General features: G+C 45.3%; 1 protein-coding gene across 1 annotated transcript in view; it reads right to left on the reverse strand.

The window, feature by feature from the left end:
• KLC2 (kinesin light chain 2) overlaps positions 1-15,285 on the reverse strand; it is a 263,961-nt gene that overhangs the window by 24,367 nt on the left and 224,309 nt on the right. Inside the window, exon 15 of the mRNA XM_085625737.1 lies at positions 14,498-14,555. Within this exon, the coding sequence (XP_085481863.1) occupies positions 14,498-14,555 (58 nt within the window). The remainder of the gene's footprint in view (positions 1-14,497; positions 14,556-15,285) is intronic.

Here is a 15,285-nt window from a genome sequence, read left to right on the forward strand (position 1 = left end):
CCTATTGAGGTTTATACATGGAGGGGGTCACTGGGATTTTTAAACTCCACTGAGCTGGTGATGTAATGATGGAATCTGACTTACGATGACCTGTAAGTTATGAGGGCACCGATTGTGGTGCCCTAGATTTATTCCTCCAAACGTGGAATGATAGTCTGGATGCTAGCACGTGTTTTAATTCATTTTCCAAGTTTTTATTAATTACACCTTCCAGATGTAATTCAGTATTGGGATCACTATTACTGACGTCAGAGGGGAAGCATTCTTTCCCTACTTACACCATATATAAGCCAAAGCATGGAAGCGAACCATATCATCTGGAGGTGACTCCAGTGATGAGGTGTGTTCTCTCCTTCATTAGACATAACAAAGTCTCACCATTTGTCATCTGTGTGGTTATCTCTTTCTTCATCCAGATCACCTACAGGTACTGACACTTCCTCTGCCTCCTTTTCTCGTTCATCCCTCTTATTGCTGTCCAGTTGATCTCTGGGTGGCATAGGGCACATTGGTAGAAGCAGTTGTTGGTGGGGGGCTGTTCTGAAATTGGAGGTGGCCTAAAGAGGCACTACGACTGGAGGTTTGGATTGGTGGCTACAGAGGATGTTAAAGAGGTGTAGGCACAGGAACCTGCGGGTAAACTGCAGAGAAAGGTTGTAGTTGTTGATTCAGCTTCTGGAAAGTATCCATCAGCAATTGCAGGATATTTAGAACTGCTATCAGGGCTTGAATCATAGATGGGTATTGGCAGTCTGCCTGGCCTTGTAGGATCGCTTACAGTCTTTATTACACTTGTCGTAGTCAAGTTGATGTTCATTAGTTTTCAACTGGGGACAGATCGCACTCTTCTCCTGTAGGTTATAACATACATCCAGCTGTGCTGGACTTGAGAGCTCATTCCACTGCTCCTCATCGTTAATCTCTGCTTAGAGCTCTGATTCCAGATTATGTATCAAGAGTTGTTGTGCTGATGCTTTTAAAGGCAAATCATTAGTTTCTGTAAGGACAGAGGAATCACAAGTGAAGTCGGTATAGTTGAAGACCAGTGTCATATTCATAGACTGTGCCCTTAGTGGGGCTGCAGTTGATGAGGATGTACAGGTCATTGACGAGGACTTCAACACCGCTGACACTGGCATCACCATCAGCAGGCATTTCTTATTATCTTGGTTATCACCACATACGAGGCATTTGTTATTTATGGGGCTCTTGACTGGGCACTTGTTGACAGAGCTCCATTCTTCTTCAAGAGGAATCTTTTGTCAGAGACTTTAAAGTCACCAACAGGATGGTTGCACCATTATTCGTCAAGAGGCTGCTTGTTGTCGACAGGTCAGACAGGAATTCTGACTGGGCCTCTGAAGCCTTTTTTGATGCCTTGGTTCTTTCTTTCTGCATGGAAGGTTCAGTGGCTTTTAAAAAAACATGTCAGCTCAGGGAATTAAAAATGCTTTCTTTTGTGCGTCACCTACACATTAATGCTTGGTGAAGTACTGTGCACAGAATAATCCTGTGATGTGGCAGTATCTAATTAACGGAGGAAATCTTTCCTTTCCAGGAGATATAAGGTTAGTTTGTGTTCATGATCCTCAACAGTCTTTGATAATCTGACGAATTTTACAACAAGAGGTCTAATGCTTTGGCTGCAAGTAATGTAGGTATTTGACGTATGGGTCATCAGCATGAATCTTTTGTTTTCCTCCAGAGGAAAAAGAAATTGACGCAAGATCTCTTTTTCCTGTCATGATGACATTTTAGCATTTCCCCTGGGCTAGAAATAAAGTCCGATTACCCCTGAAACAATTCACAGTACAGCGTAGCTGAAGCAGGAGTCGGCAAGGGTCGAGGTGAGTTGTAGAAAAGGTCAAAATCCTGTGGATAGCCAATATGTCGAGTGAGAGCAAAGGTCTTTCCGGGGGTCAATCACACATGATGTGCGGTGGCTACCTGAGCTAAGGAAGCCTCTAGAGGAACAAAAAAGCTCTGAACTCGTACTGCATCTAGATTTTCCTGAAGAGTGTGCATCTGAATTCTGGCATATGAGACTTGAAATGAGAATGATGCTAGGCTGCCCAGAAGAGAAGAGATTTGTCTGACTAATGGAGCTGTTGTGACTTTCAGAGAAACAACTTTCAAACTGATGGATGGCAATCTTTCCTCTGAAGGAGACACTTTTGTATGTACTGTGTCTATTGTGGTCCCCCAAGTATTACATTCTCTACACTGGATGCAAAACCGATTTTGATGCATTTATCTGTAGACCTCGATTGAATCGGAGGGATCTGATAGACTGTCTTGTTGAAATTTCAATGCAGAGTTAGCATTAACTAACTAAATGTCCAGGTATAAGAAGACAATATTCGCTTTTCCGCAGAGATGCTGCACCCTCCAACATACCGCTCACAAATACTTTCTAGGCTGACTGCAGGCTGAATGGAAGGACATAATAATGCTAATGAGCGTAACACACTTTAAAATGGAGAAACCTCAGATGCATTTTGCAGATGGGAATGTGAAAATGGGCACCTTGTAGATCTACTGTCGTCATCCAATCTCCTTGATGAAAGTGAGAAAATATCTGATGAAGAGTCAACATGCAGAACTTGAGTGGGAGTAAATCTCTTTTTTCTTTTCCTTCTTGGGAACATTAGATGTTTTTTTTTTTGAGGAAAGGCGATTTCACTTCCTGAGTCAGACACTGCAAGTGTCGCATTTGACACTTTTGGCGAAATGGAATGTGACGAAGAACAGAATTTGATTCTGTACGAAGACTGCACAATATTTAGCACCCAACTGTCTCTTGTTATCTTCTGCTGTGAGAGAAAATTATTGGAAATATCCATCCCTCCACTAGGGTGCTGGATGGTGGTGGTAGAGAGGTCAAGTCATTGTTTTTGCTAAAAGGTTCTTTCCCCAGATGCAGGAAGGTGTTTTTTTCCTCCGAATAATTGCAGGCCAGTGCCATATTTATAGATTGAGTCATCAGTGGGGCTGTGGTCGACGAGGCTGCAGATGTCAAGAATTTAATCACGCTGACATTGGCATCACCGTTATCAGGATTTATTGTTGTCTTGGTCATTAACACATACAAGTCTTTCATCAAATAAGGGGTGATCACTGCAGACTGAGTAATAGGCCTGGGCGATTAACTCCGCTCCGTTCGCGGAGTTTCCTGAAAACTCCGCTCCGCGTACTGCAGTGGAGTTTTTTCCACACTAATTCTCGACATGTTAAGTTGGCGAGCGCGAGCTGCCGCTCGGGAAGAATTTCTACTCGAGCAGCATGAACGGCAGTTCGCACTGCACTCTTGAGGAACTCTGCCGATTTCTTTGTCACTTGGCAGAGTTCCTCTGCTCCACCCAGGCCTGCTGAGGACTCCTAGACAGAGCTCCACTCTTGGTATAGAGGAATCTTTTGTCAGTCTTTCAAATTATTGCCAGGATGGTTGCTCCATTATTTATCAAGAGGCTTCCTGTCATCAATGGGTTAGGCAGAAATTCTGAAAAGGCCTCCGTCCAGGACCAAAGAAAATGCAGGTTTTCAGCTAAAAACAGCCTTAAAAAGGCAGGAGTGTTCAAGATTCTTTTCTGGCGAGCCAGAAAAACAGACTGCCCCATAGACCCTGCACTTCATGATGGGAAGGCTGGCAGTCCTAAAAAATTGGACAGTGTTGAATTAGCATTGTATGCACATTTCCTATTAGAGGTTACATTCTCTCTTTACTTTTGGGCTGTAATTAATAACCTGGAGTCAGCGTAAGACTAGAGGTCGGAAACCATACTTAGGGGGTCCACAGATGTTTCGAAAATTAAATAATTTTAGCTGCATAATAAATTACATATCCATAAAAAAGTAAAACATAGAATTTGAAACACTCCGTAAGTGGGAAGAATTTGAAATAGGAGGATAAAAATTATGTTGGTATCCTTAACTTGATTCATGTGAGCGTAATTATTCTAGACAACAATGGTCCCTAGAAGGAAGAATTTTTGAGAGCGAAATGAATATAGACTCAGTCGTTACTATATTGGCTTGACTTGTCCAGCCGGGCAGAGGACTAATATTTACTTCTAAACAATTTTAAAAACAATTAGTACAAACAGTACATAAAGTGGGACACAAGCCTGTGTCCTACTTAGCCATGAGGTACAAGAGAGAGCGGTGAACAACAGGAGGCTCATGCAATGTTAATTGGTTTGTTACACGTGAGTATACACAGAATTGTGAGGAACAAATCGCAAAAAACACCTTTACAAAGAAATAAATGGCAGTTTTTAGTATAAGGTGTATCAAGGTGTCGACGGCGTTTCAAACCGTGGAGAGAATGAGCGGTTCATCATCAGGACATAAGGTACATGCCTGTTAAGTAGAGCCTATTAGCCTAAACGGGTTTGGGTTAGGGAACAGAAGGTGCTTCTGGAGCCCTGCTGAAGAACAAGTTACTTATCTTCGGTAACGCTTTTTCTGGTGGATACAGTATCTGCCTGTGGATTCCTCACCTTGTGAATATCCCCTGCGCCAGCAACATTCGGAAACTTTTGTAGCAGTCCACGCCGATGAGGTCGAAGACGACGTCACAGGGACACGGCTCCGCTCGCGACTCCGCTGACGTCACCGGCTCCATAAGAATACCTCTTCGGCATGATGACGTCAGTTCCGCCCTTTTTTTCCGTGCCTTCGAGGCACACGGACGGACTGACAGCAATATATACACAGTATATACAGTACATAATATACAAGCAACACACACAGTGTGGAGAATAAATAGAAAGGCAAAAGAAATAACACAATGCCTTAGACGATAACAAATACATTTTGAAACACCATCATCAGAATTGTAGGTATACAAGGGTGGAAAATGGGGAGGCGGGTGGGTCAGTGAGGAATCCACAGGCAGATACTGTATCCACCAGAAAAAGCGTTACCGAAGGGAAGTAACTTGTTCGTTTGATGGATACATCTGCCAGTGGATTCCTCACCTTGTGAAAAGATTCCCACAGCAGTCCCACTCCCGGAGGAGGGTGTCAATCCTTCTATACCAAAAAGTCCTGAAGGACGGAACGAGCAAAATGTCCGTCCCTCCTCACCTCGGTATCCAAGCAGTAATGCTTTGCGAAAGTGTGAAGGGAGGCCCAAGTTTTCGCCCTACAAATGTTCTCCACAGGAACACCTCTAGACAAAGCAGAAGTGGAAGACTTAGCTCTAATGGAATGAGCCCTTAAACCCTCTGGAGGTTCCTTACCAGCCAAAGAATAGCATATCTTGATGCACAAGACAATCCATCTGGAAAGGGTGCGCTTGTGCACCGCTCTGCCTTTCCTGCAGCCAACAAAGCCCACGAAGAGCTGGTCATCAACTCGAAAGTCTTTTGTCCTGTCAAGGTAGAAGCTCACCACCCTCTTAGGGTCCAAGCAGTGAAGTCTCTCCTCTTCCTTGGAAGGGTGAGGGGGGAGGATAGAAGGTAGGAAGGGTAATGGACTGCCCCAGATGGAAAGGAGTTACCACCTTTGGCAGAAAAGCAGCCCTGGTCCTGAGTACCATTCTTTCAGCATGAATGGTCAAGAACGGGGGTTTTGAACTCAGTGCTTGAAGCTCACCTACCCTCCTTGCTGAGGTGATCGCAATGAGAAAAACCGTCTTGAAAGACAACAACGTCAAGGGACACTTGTGCAAGGGCTCGAAGGGAGAACCCATCAGATAAGTTAAGACAAGGTTTAAGTCCCATTGAGGCACAATAAAAGGAGTAGGAGAAAACTTGTTTGTAAGGCCTTTCAGAAATCGTAAAACAATAGGTGATTTGAACAAAGACGGCTGATCCGGCAAGCAAAGGAAAGCCGACAAAGCCGATAAGTATCCCTTTACAGTGGCCACAGCAAAGCCATGCTGAGCAAGAGAAAGAGCAAACTGCAGAATGTCAGATAAACAAGCCCTCAAAGGATCAATTGACTTCTCTCCACACCAGAGAACAAATTTAGACCACCTATAGGAATAGATAGACTTAGTGGAATGACGTCTGACAGACAAAATTACATCTATCACTTCTGGCGGGAGAGAAAAAGAATTCAGGTTGCCCCGTTCAATCTCCAGGCATGAAGGTGTAAGCTCTGGAGGTGGGGGTGTAGAACCTGCCCCAGCCGACTGCGTGAGGAGGTCTGCCCTCAAAGGGAGACGGAGCAGAGGGCACGAGGAGAGGTGGAGAAGATCTGTATACCACACCCTTCTTGGCCAATCCGGGGCGATCAATATGACTTGGGCCCAGTCTTGGCGAATCTTCCTCAGCACACGAGGCAATCAAGGGTATGGGAGGAAACGCGTAAAGGAGATGTGAGTCCCACCTCAACTGAAACGCATCCCCCAAAGCTCCCTGCAACGGATACTGGAGACTGCAGAATGACGGGCAGTGAGCATTCTCTTGAGTGGCAAAGAGGTCCACCCGAGGAGTTCCCCACATCCGAAAGACGTGACGAACCACCTCTGGATGAAGCCTCCACTCGTGGTCGGCGGAGAACTGCCGACTGAGACTGTCTGCACGTACGTTCAGAACCCCGGCCAGGTTTGCCATCAGACAAATCTGATGATCCTGAGCCCAGGACCAGATACGCAGAGCCTCTCTGCAGAGACAATGAGACCCCACTCCTCCCTGCTTGTTGACATACCACATCGCGGTAGTGTTGTCAGTCAGGACTTGAACCGACTGACCGAGAAGGGAAGGGAGGAAGGCCTTGAGCGCCAAATGTATCGCCCGCAATTCCAGAAGATTGATATGAAGCAACCTTTCCTCTGGAGACCAAAGACCCTTGATCTCCAGATCCCCCAGATGAGCACCCCACCCTAAAGTGGATGCATCCGTTATTACTGTGGCCACCGATGGAGGTAGATGAAAGGGCTTTCCTTGAGACAGATTGCCCTCCACGCTCCACCAAGACAGATCCGCCGCAGCTTCTCTGGAGATCCTCACAGACTCCCTGAGATCTCCTTTGTGCTGATACCACTGCCTGCGGAGGCACCACTGGAGCGCCCTCATGTGCCAGCGTGCATGGTTGACCAACAGAATGCAGGAAGCAAACAGACCGAGCAGGCGAAGGACCTTCAGGACTGGAACGATCGCTCCATTGTAAAATAAAGGAATCAATTCCTGTATGTCGAGAATCCTCTGTGGAGGTGGGAATGCCCGACACACAGTAGTGTCCAGTACCGCACCTATGAACAGGTTGCGCTGAGAGGGCACCAGGTGAGATTTGGGCACGTTTATCAAGAAACCCAATTTGTACAACAGCCGAGTTGTATCTTGCAGATGATGAAGCACCTTCTCTGGCGACTCCGCTTTGATCAGCCAGTCGTCCAGATAGGGGAAAACTGAAATCCTCGACCTTCTGAGATGGGCTGCCACCACTGCCATCACCTTCGTGAAGACTCGAGGTGCAGTAGTAAGGCCAAACGGAAGGACCGCAAACTGATAATGCTGCGACCCCACCGTAAACCGGAGATACTTCCTGTGCGACTTCAGGATGGGGATGTGAAAATATGCATCCTGCAAGTCGATCAACACCATCCAGTCCTCCTGATTCAGCGCTTGAAAAACCTGCGCAAGGGTGAGCATCTTGAACTTCTCTTGCTTCAGATAAAGATTCAAGATCCTGAGGTTCAATATCGGACGCAATCTGCCGCCCTTTTTCAGAATCAGAAAATACCGGGAGTAGCATCCCTGACCCCACTCCTGCTCTGGAACCACCTCTATTGCACCTTTCTCTAGTAACTTCTGGACTTCCTCCTGTAGGAGAAGACGGTGGTTCTCTGAGCAAACCCCTTGACAAGGAGGATAATTTGGAGGGAATTCCCGAAAGGGAAGGGCATACCCATTTCCTACAAGATCTAGAACCCAAAGGTCGGTAGTAACCTATTCCCAATCTTGTAGAAAATGGGTAAGCCGGTCCCCCACAGGACCAACATGATCCAGAATGGTGGATCTAGGGCTGCTTTGCGGTGGTGGGAGGGGCTGAAGAAGAGGAAGAGGAGGAGGAGGAGGAGGAGAGCTGTCGGCCACGAGTGCGACCCCTGATTCTGCCTCTGTACCCCTTATACAGAGTGCTCTGCTGCTGCTGTTGCCGCTGTGGCTGTCCGTATGAATGAAAGGTAGACCTTCCGAAGCCCCTGTACCTCTTGACAGAGGCCCTTGGCTGAGTTTGAAGGCCCAAAGATTCAGCCGTGGCCTTACTCTCCTTAAATCTTTCCAACACAGCATCCGCTTTCTTGCCAAAAAGACCAGAGCCATCAAAAGGCAAGTCCAAGAGCGTTGACTGGACATCAGGGGAAAATTCCGATGATTTCAGTCACGCACCTCTCCTAGTGGCAACAGATGATCCCATGACTCTTGCCACAGAGTCAGCAGTGTCCAATCCACTCTGGATCACCTGACGCGCCACCGCCTGGGCATCCGAAAGGATCTCATTAAAACCAACCCTATCCTCCTCTGATAGCTTCTGGGCTAGTTGTTTAGCTGAGTCCATGAGAGCATGTACATAACGTCCCAAGAGAGAGGTAGCATTCGTTGATTTAAGAGCCATGCTGGCCGAAAAAAAGACCTTCTTGGCCGATTGATCCAGCTTTTTTGCATCCCTATCACTCGGGACCTGGGGAAAGAACCCGAAGATTTCCTTGAACATGCAGCCTGAACAACCAGACTCTCAGGAGACGGGTGAGATGTTAAAAATTCAAGGTCTCCCGGAGCTGCCCGATACCTCCTGGCGACAACTTTTGAAACTGCGGGAGCAGAAAAGGGCTTACGTCACACCTCCATCACTGGCTCTAAGATGGCATCGTTAAAAGGAAGCAGAGGTTTAGAAACAGCAGAAGGAGAATGCAGAACTTCCGTTAAAATGTTCGGCTTGAACTCAGCAGACGGTAGCTGCAGATCTAAAAGTTCAGCCGCTTTTCTTATAACGGCATGGTATGGCGCCACATCCTTCGAAGGGACATTAGAAGGAGGAGAAATCTCCCAATCGGGTGACAAGTCCAGGCCACTAGCCTCCTTCAACTCCTCAAAAACATCGTCCGACTCCATGAGTTCCCCTTCTTCTACCTCCTCCATAAGGTAACTTTGCTCATCCAGTATCCTCTGAGCCTCCCTCATTGATCTAATTCTCACAACCGGCGTCGGCGGCGCCGTGATCGAACCAGACGGCGCCGGTGCCGGCGTCGAACGCGGATCCACAGGAGCAGCCGGCGTCAAGCAAGGTCGAGTCGGCGCCGGTGAAGAAGGGAGCGGCGAAGTCCTCGGCGCCGGTAGGTGTTAAGACGGCGTCGCTGGAAAAAATGGCATGAAGAGAGCCTGAGGATAGGCTTGAGGGACTCCCAAACTAAAAGCCATAGGACCCGAAGGTGCACCAGAGGGGTACATGGCTCTGGAGAAGACTCCATACATCGCATTAAGATAATGCGTGGGGTCCTGGGAACGCAGGATACTGTTCAGGCATCACCGGACTCGGACCGACCGGCGCCGACTGTGGAATCTGCAGGGCCGAAGGCTCACCCGGAACTGGAAGCTCCTCGATCGGAGCCGGGGACGAAGCCGGAGCCGGAGATGGAGCCGGCGCCGGAGAATGTTCCGGTGAAGCTACAGGTGAAGACAGGCCAACAGGTGAATCCGGAACGGGCGGGGGAAACACAAAGTCCTTTTGGCGTCGAGAGGGTGACGCCGATATCGGAGCGGCATTCTTATCCGAGTGACGCCGAGAGGAATGCCTCCTCTTCTTCTTGTGCTTCCTGGATTTGGAAGCATGCCCCGAAGTCGACTTCGACGCCGACCTCGATCTCGACCTGGATCTTGACCTCGACTTTCTCCGGCCTCTTTTCTCTTTCTTCATCCTTGCGATGAAAAGCTTTGCCTCCCTCTCCTTGAGAGCCTTGGAACTCATCTTGCGGCAGCAAGAACATCCCTCGACATCATGGTCCGATGACAGGCACCATACGCAGTCGTCATGTGGATCCGTAATGGACAGTTGCTTCCCACACTCACGACAGGGTTTAAATCCTGACTTCTTCGTCGACATTTCTACAGAAGACGACAAAGAGAAGCAGTAGAAAACAACGTAACAGTATGGCTACAGATAGAGATTCCCGAAATCCGTTGGCGTCGACGGCGCGGAAAAAAGGGAACTGACGTCATCACGCCAACGAGGTCTTTTTATGGAGCCGGTGACGTCAGCGGAGTCGCGAGCGGAGCCGTGTCTCTGTGACGTCGTCTTCGACCTCATCGGCGTGGACTGCTACAAAAGTTTACGAATGTTGCTGGTGTAGGGGATATTCACAAGGTGAGAAATCCATTTGCAGATGTATCCATCAGAATTGGCGGCGATTGGGGGTGAGAGCGCTGCTACAATGGCGGCGTCTGTAGAATTCTTCGGGAATACCCGGTAAAGGATAGGTACAATTATGTATCTTGGACGGCTCGATCGCCGATTAGAAGCTGTGGCTCGAATCAGGCATGTTCCTTATGTCCTGATGATGACCCGCTCATTCTCTCCACGGTTCGAAACGCCGTCGACACCTTGATACACCTTATACGAAAAACTGCTATTTATTTCTTTGTAAAGGTGTTTTTTGCGATTAGTTCCTCACAATTCTGTGTATACTCATGTGTAACAAACCAATTAGCATTGCCTGAGCCTCCTGTTGTTCACCACTCTCTCTTGTACCTCATGGCTAAGTAGGACACAGACTTGTGTCCCACTTTATGTACTGTTTGTACTAATTGTTTTTTAAATTGTTTAGAAGTAAATATTAGACCTCTGCCCGGCTGGGCAAGTCAAGCCAATATAGTAACGACTGAGTCTATATTCATTTCGCTCTCAAAAATTCTTCCTTCTAGGGACCATTGTTGTCTAGAATAATTAACTCCCAAGGTCCCTGGTCCATTACCTTTGAGTTCCCTTGTTGTTTAAAATATGATTCATGGGAGCAGCGCAAGTACAGCAAACAGAATCTAGTATAGAATAACTGGCAGCCTCCTGTAAAGCACTGGTTTACACCGACAAAAAGAAGAGCTGTTGTAAATTGACAATTTGTTTTAATGTACACTTGATTCTGTATTTTTGCATATTGCTTTGAGGTTTAAATTTTAGAAAGTACATAGGTGGAGGTCCAGTAGTACTTTAGTGGGGTGCCAAAGAAGTCACAGGATTAAGAAAATCTGCCTTATTGGTATTTAAAAAAAGGCTCAAGTATAGTAGTGTTTTCAGTAAATGTGCTGCAGTTTTCAATTTGGTTAGTTGGAATTAAAAACAAAAATATTAAATTTAAATACACAGAAAATGTCACCTCCTACAGGCACATTTCTTTATATATTGCTGAAAAATGATGCTCCAGGCATTCCACCTGTACACAGAGATAGTCTAAGGATATGTTTATGGATATTATAGAGAATGTGATGACAGTGAATTAGTCAAACCTATGCACATTACATTAGTTGGTAGAGACAGCTATGAAAAGGTTTGGTGAAGAAGCTTCTTGTGAACCCCAAAGAGAGCATTTCAAAGATGTGCGTAAGATGATACGGTGGGGCTGAATGACCACCGCAGTTATGCAGCGTTATGGCTCAAATCTCTCATCAACGAGAATCTGTATATGGTGCAGATGCTGCAGTCTGCTAGTGGAACAAAGAGGACAGACTCATAGTAAGAGCCTGCTCTTCTGGCAATATTACTTATAAATAGCCTGGTTTCTCCTACATTTGTGCTTGAGCTCTCTTCTTCAATTACCCTCTCTTACCGTCTACGGAGCACTCAGCAGACCTACACTTCTCGACCCACTTAACATCTGCTTGCTTTCCTTTCATCTGTTTGTTTCTGAATTCTAAAGACATCCCAATATAATCCAAAATCTGCCTCTAGAACTATTTACTAGAAATACATTTGCACATTTTGGAAACCAATCTACCAGACCCAGGGATTTTTAATTGAACAACATCCTACCCACTGTCTACATTAGTATCCAATCCCGAAGTCCCTTCATGATACCCATTTACCATATTCCTTCTATCTGGCACGGAGTCACAAAGCAACGTACTAGCACTGCATTCAAACTAATCAATGGGTGAAAACTAATCTTTCTAGTATACAACCCTGGGACATTTATTGACACTTTGCCACATGAACTTATCTGGAACGATGCAGGGGCACAGCATCTTCTCCAGTCACCAATAGCTGGCAGATTAGCTGGTACTCAGTACTGGAATAAATGATTCATTGACTGCGTATTCTGTCTAAATCCAACTCTGCAGTAGACCAACTGAGTATTTTCGAAAATAACTTTCCGGTATTGCAAGGTGTCCAGCAACGCACTCCACTTTGGAAGGGTCTCCTGGCATGAAACTCTGCCAGCATCATATATATCAGACTATCTGGCACTCTGCTGTGCAAAAATCTACACTGAATTATACCCATAACCTTTACAAAATGTGGCAGTGAATCTTGGGAAGGTCTCCTGCGTGAGGAGAACCAGCCAGGTAATATGCATTAAATCAATGCTAGTATCTGTCAGTCTGGGACAGCAATCTGTAACACCACTGGGTATCTGTGAGATAATATGGCATTCTATTTTTATTCTGTTGAATGTGTTTTATTGTTTTTGACTGCAGGCATATTGATAATATTCAGCGATGAGTCTGGGTACTTTTCACTTATACATTTCTGCATGGTTCATGGATTGTTACTGTATTACACTTTATGTATCAATTATAATTTGCTGTCCTATTCATGCCTAGTACTTACATGCCACAGAATAGAATGAAATGCCTGTTAATGTTATTGTCTTTAAAAATGGCAAAACAAATGCTCACGCCTCAATCTGAATTGTTCAGCAGCTCTTTTTGGAATACAAAGCTAATTGATTGACCTGTTAAGTGACCCACAATCAAACATTATATAAAGAAGTCAAGTCTGATAAATGGTGAATTCAATTCTATATCAATGATGCTGCAACTTAAATTATAACCACGGTCTTATTACTTTGTTTGCCTACAATGTGCCTCTTGTAATTTTTTTTTAGCTTTATTAGCGATTACAGAAAAGGCAAGTAGGGATAATGTCCAAGCTCAGTACCAATGATAGAGCCTCTCTACTTTATTCAGAGCTTGGGAGATGGGATACTTGGTCTAAACATGGCGGATATCTTTTCCACTGTATTACTACTCCCATAGGTTATAATGTACTTGTAATACAGCGTAATAGATTTCCACCACTTATGTGACAAACTCTAAATAAGGACCATAATTTAGTCTAAGGTTAAGGCACTGAGAACTAGTGATCCAACATTTCCTTAAAACCACCTTGGGGCACAAACAATTCTGGTTTTAAGTAGTATTTTTCTTGACTGTTGGAATAAACATTACCTTGAGCTGTCAAATCATACAAACATTTGATAGGATTAACCTCTTCTATGCCCATGACGAGATAGTCTCGTCATGGAGCACGGTTGCGCTGTGCCCATGACGAGACTCTCTCGTCATGGGCCCCGCCCGCTAATGAAACGCCCGGCACAGGAGGGGGAAAGGGAGGGGCACTGAAGGGGTTAAGCAGCCAAACCTTTGTACTGAGAAACACATGAGATTTTTTAGGATGTATGTGTTACGTTAAGTTGGAATGCTGTACATGGGTGTATACTAACATAAATTCACCTTCTCTCAGAAATTATACCTCTGTGCTTCTAATATCAGAGATAAAGTGGTCATGTGGGCAGTAGACTCTGGATGTGACCTTTGTCTCAAGACCAGATTCAAGAAAAAGTACATATTTTTATATGAATGCCTCTTGCTCCTTCTCATGTTACTTGGATAATTTCTATGAACAAAATGTCAGAGAAAACAGAATTAAGTAGAGCTGTGCTCAAAAACTCGGTTTCAAACATCATGCAGCAAAGGTGTATATGCTACTGTCTTTAGCATCATTCCTTCAAGGTTGCTTGGTTAATGTACCATAAATCTTATCTTGAAAGGGAACAATTGAGAGCACAGAACTGGTTGAAAGCTACAACGTTGAAGAACAACAGTTTCAGTTTAGGGAAAAACACTCTTCGGAATTACATTGTAGCACCCAACCAAAACCCAAACACACACTGCAGATCAATGGCTCCAGTGGTTCTGGTTTACATTGTGAAAAGGCTGTGGGATTGACATTTGAGGGTTAAGAGTAAATGTTAAGAGTAGCTGAAAGGCCACCATCCAAACTCTGAAGGCTCAGATAAGAAACTTGGTGTTTGTTCTGAGGCAGCATTGGGGGTATTTCTTGTAAGTTATGTCACAGCTCCGTGTGTGACACATGTCTATTTATTCATGGAAAAGGTGGCACAGTTTCATGTATGTGAGCGTGGCTGACAAATTCTGCATGTTACTTTGCAATATTCCTATACTCTCTACATGAATGTCAATCAGAGCCTCTGTCAGATGAACATAGACAAACAACACTCACCACCCCCCACATCCATCATCTCCTACATCACGTACCTGAGCACTTTCCTCCGCACTCTTATTAAGAAAATTCAAGGAGCTGGCACGCTTCATGCTAGTGGGGGAAAGAGATCATCATTAGAAGGGTAACATCAAAGTCTAAAGAGACCAGCACAAAGCACCCCACTTACAACCCCATAATATCTCAATACAATATGGCAGGTTCATTCCAATAGACTACAAGGATAGAAGCACAGGCAAAAACTATTTGTTAGCAGCTTCCCTCCCAAAAATGCCAAATAGATCACGCATCTGTCAACCAGATTTGGGTTTTCACCTTCTGTCATTTTTCTTCAGAGGCCCCTCTATAAAGAGCAATATATTCAGAGATGACACTAAACAAAACGGATAGAATAGACATTCTGCAAAGGAGGACACAATCCTGCCACCCAGGATCCTCGGTGAAAGCCACCAATATTACGGTGCAAAAATGGTTATAGACCAGGAGAGCTAAAATAGGAACAGTGAGGAGGAGGGTCCTTATAGAAGAGACGAGGGAGGCTTTTGTTCGCAGACATGTTTGGACATGAGAAGTGGGTTAAAACATGTGCCTGAAGAATAAAGCAAATAAAGTCTGTTTCACAGGCTGGGACACAACAGCAAAGATCACATCTGCTTCTAAGAGAGGTTGTGCAATGGCTTCGAGTTTGGCACAGATGTTGGATATGCAAGATCAGGAATATGCAACAATGGCACACTTATGAAGGCAATGATGCAGAGTTTCTCAAGATGGTCCTCTTCGGAGAAACAGGATCCACGTGGCTTAGTATTGTAGATGAGGTGAG

The sequence above is a fragment of the Triturus cristatus genome, chromosome 9 (assembly GCF_964204655.1).
Source record: "Triturus cristatus chromosome 9, aTriCri1.1, whole genome shotgun sequence".
Lineage (NCBI taxonomy): Eukaryota > Metazoa > Chordata > Amphibia > Caudata > Salamandridae > Triturus > Triturus cristatus.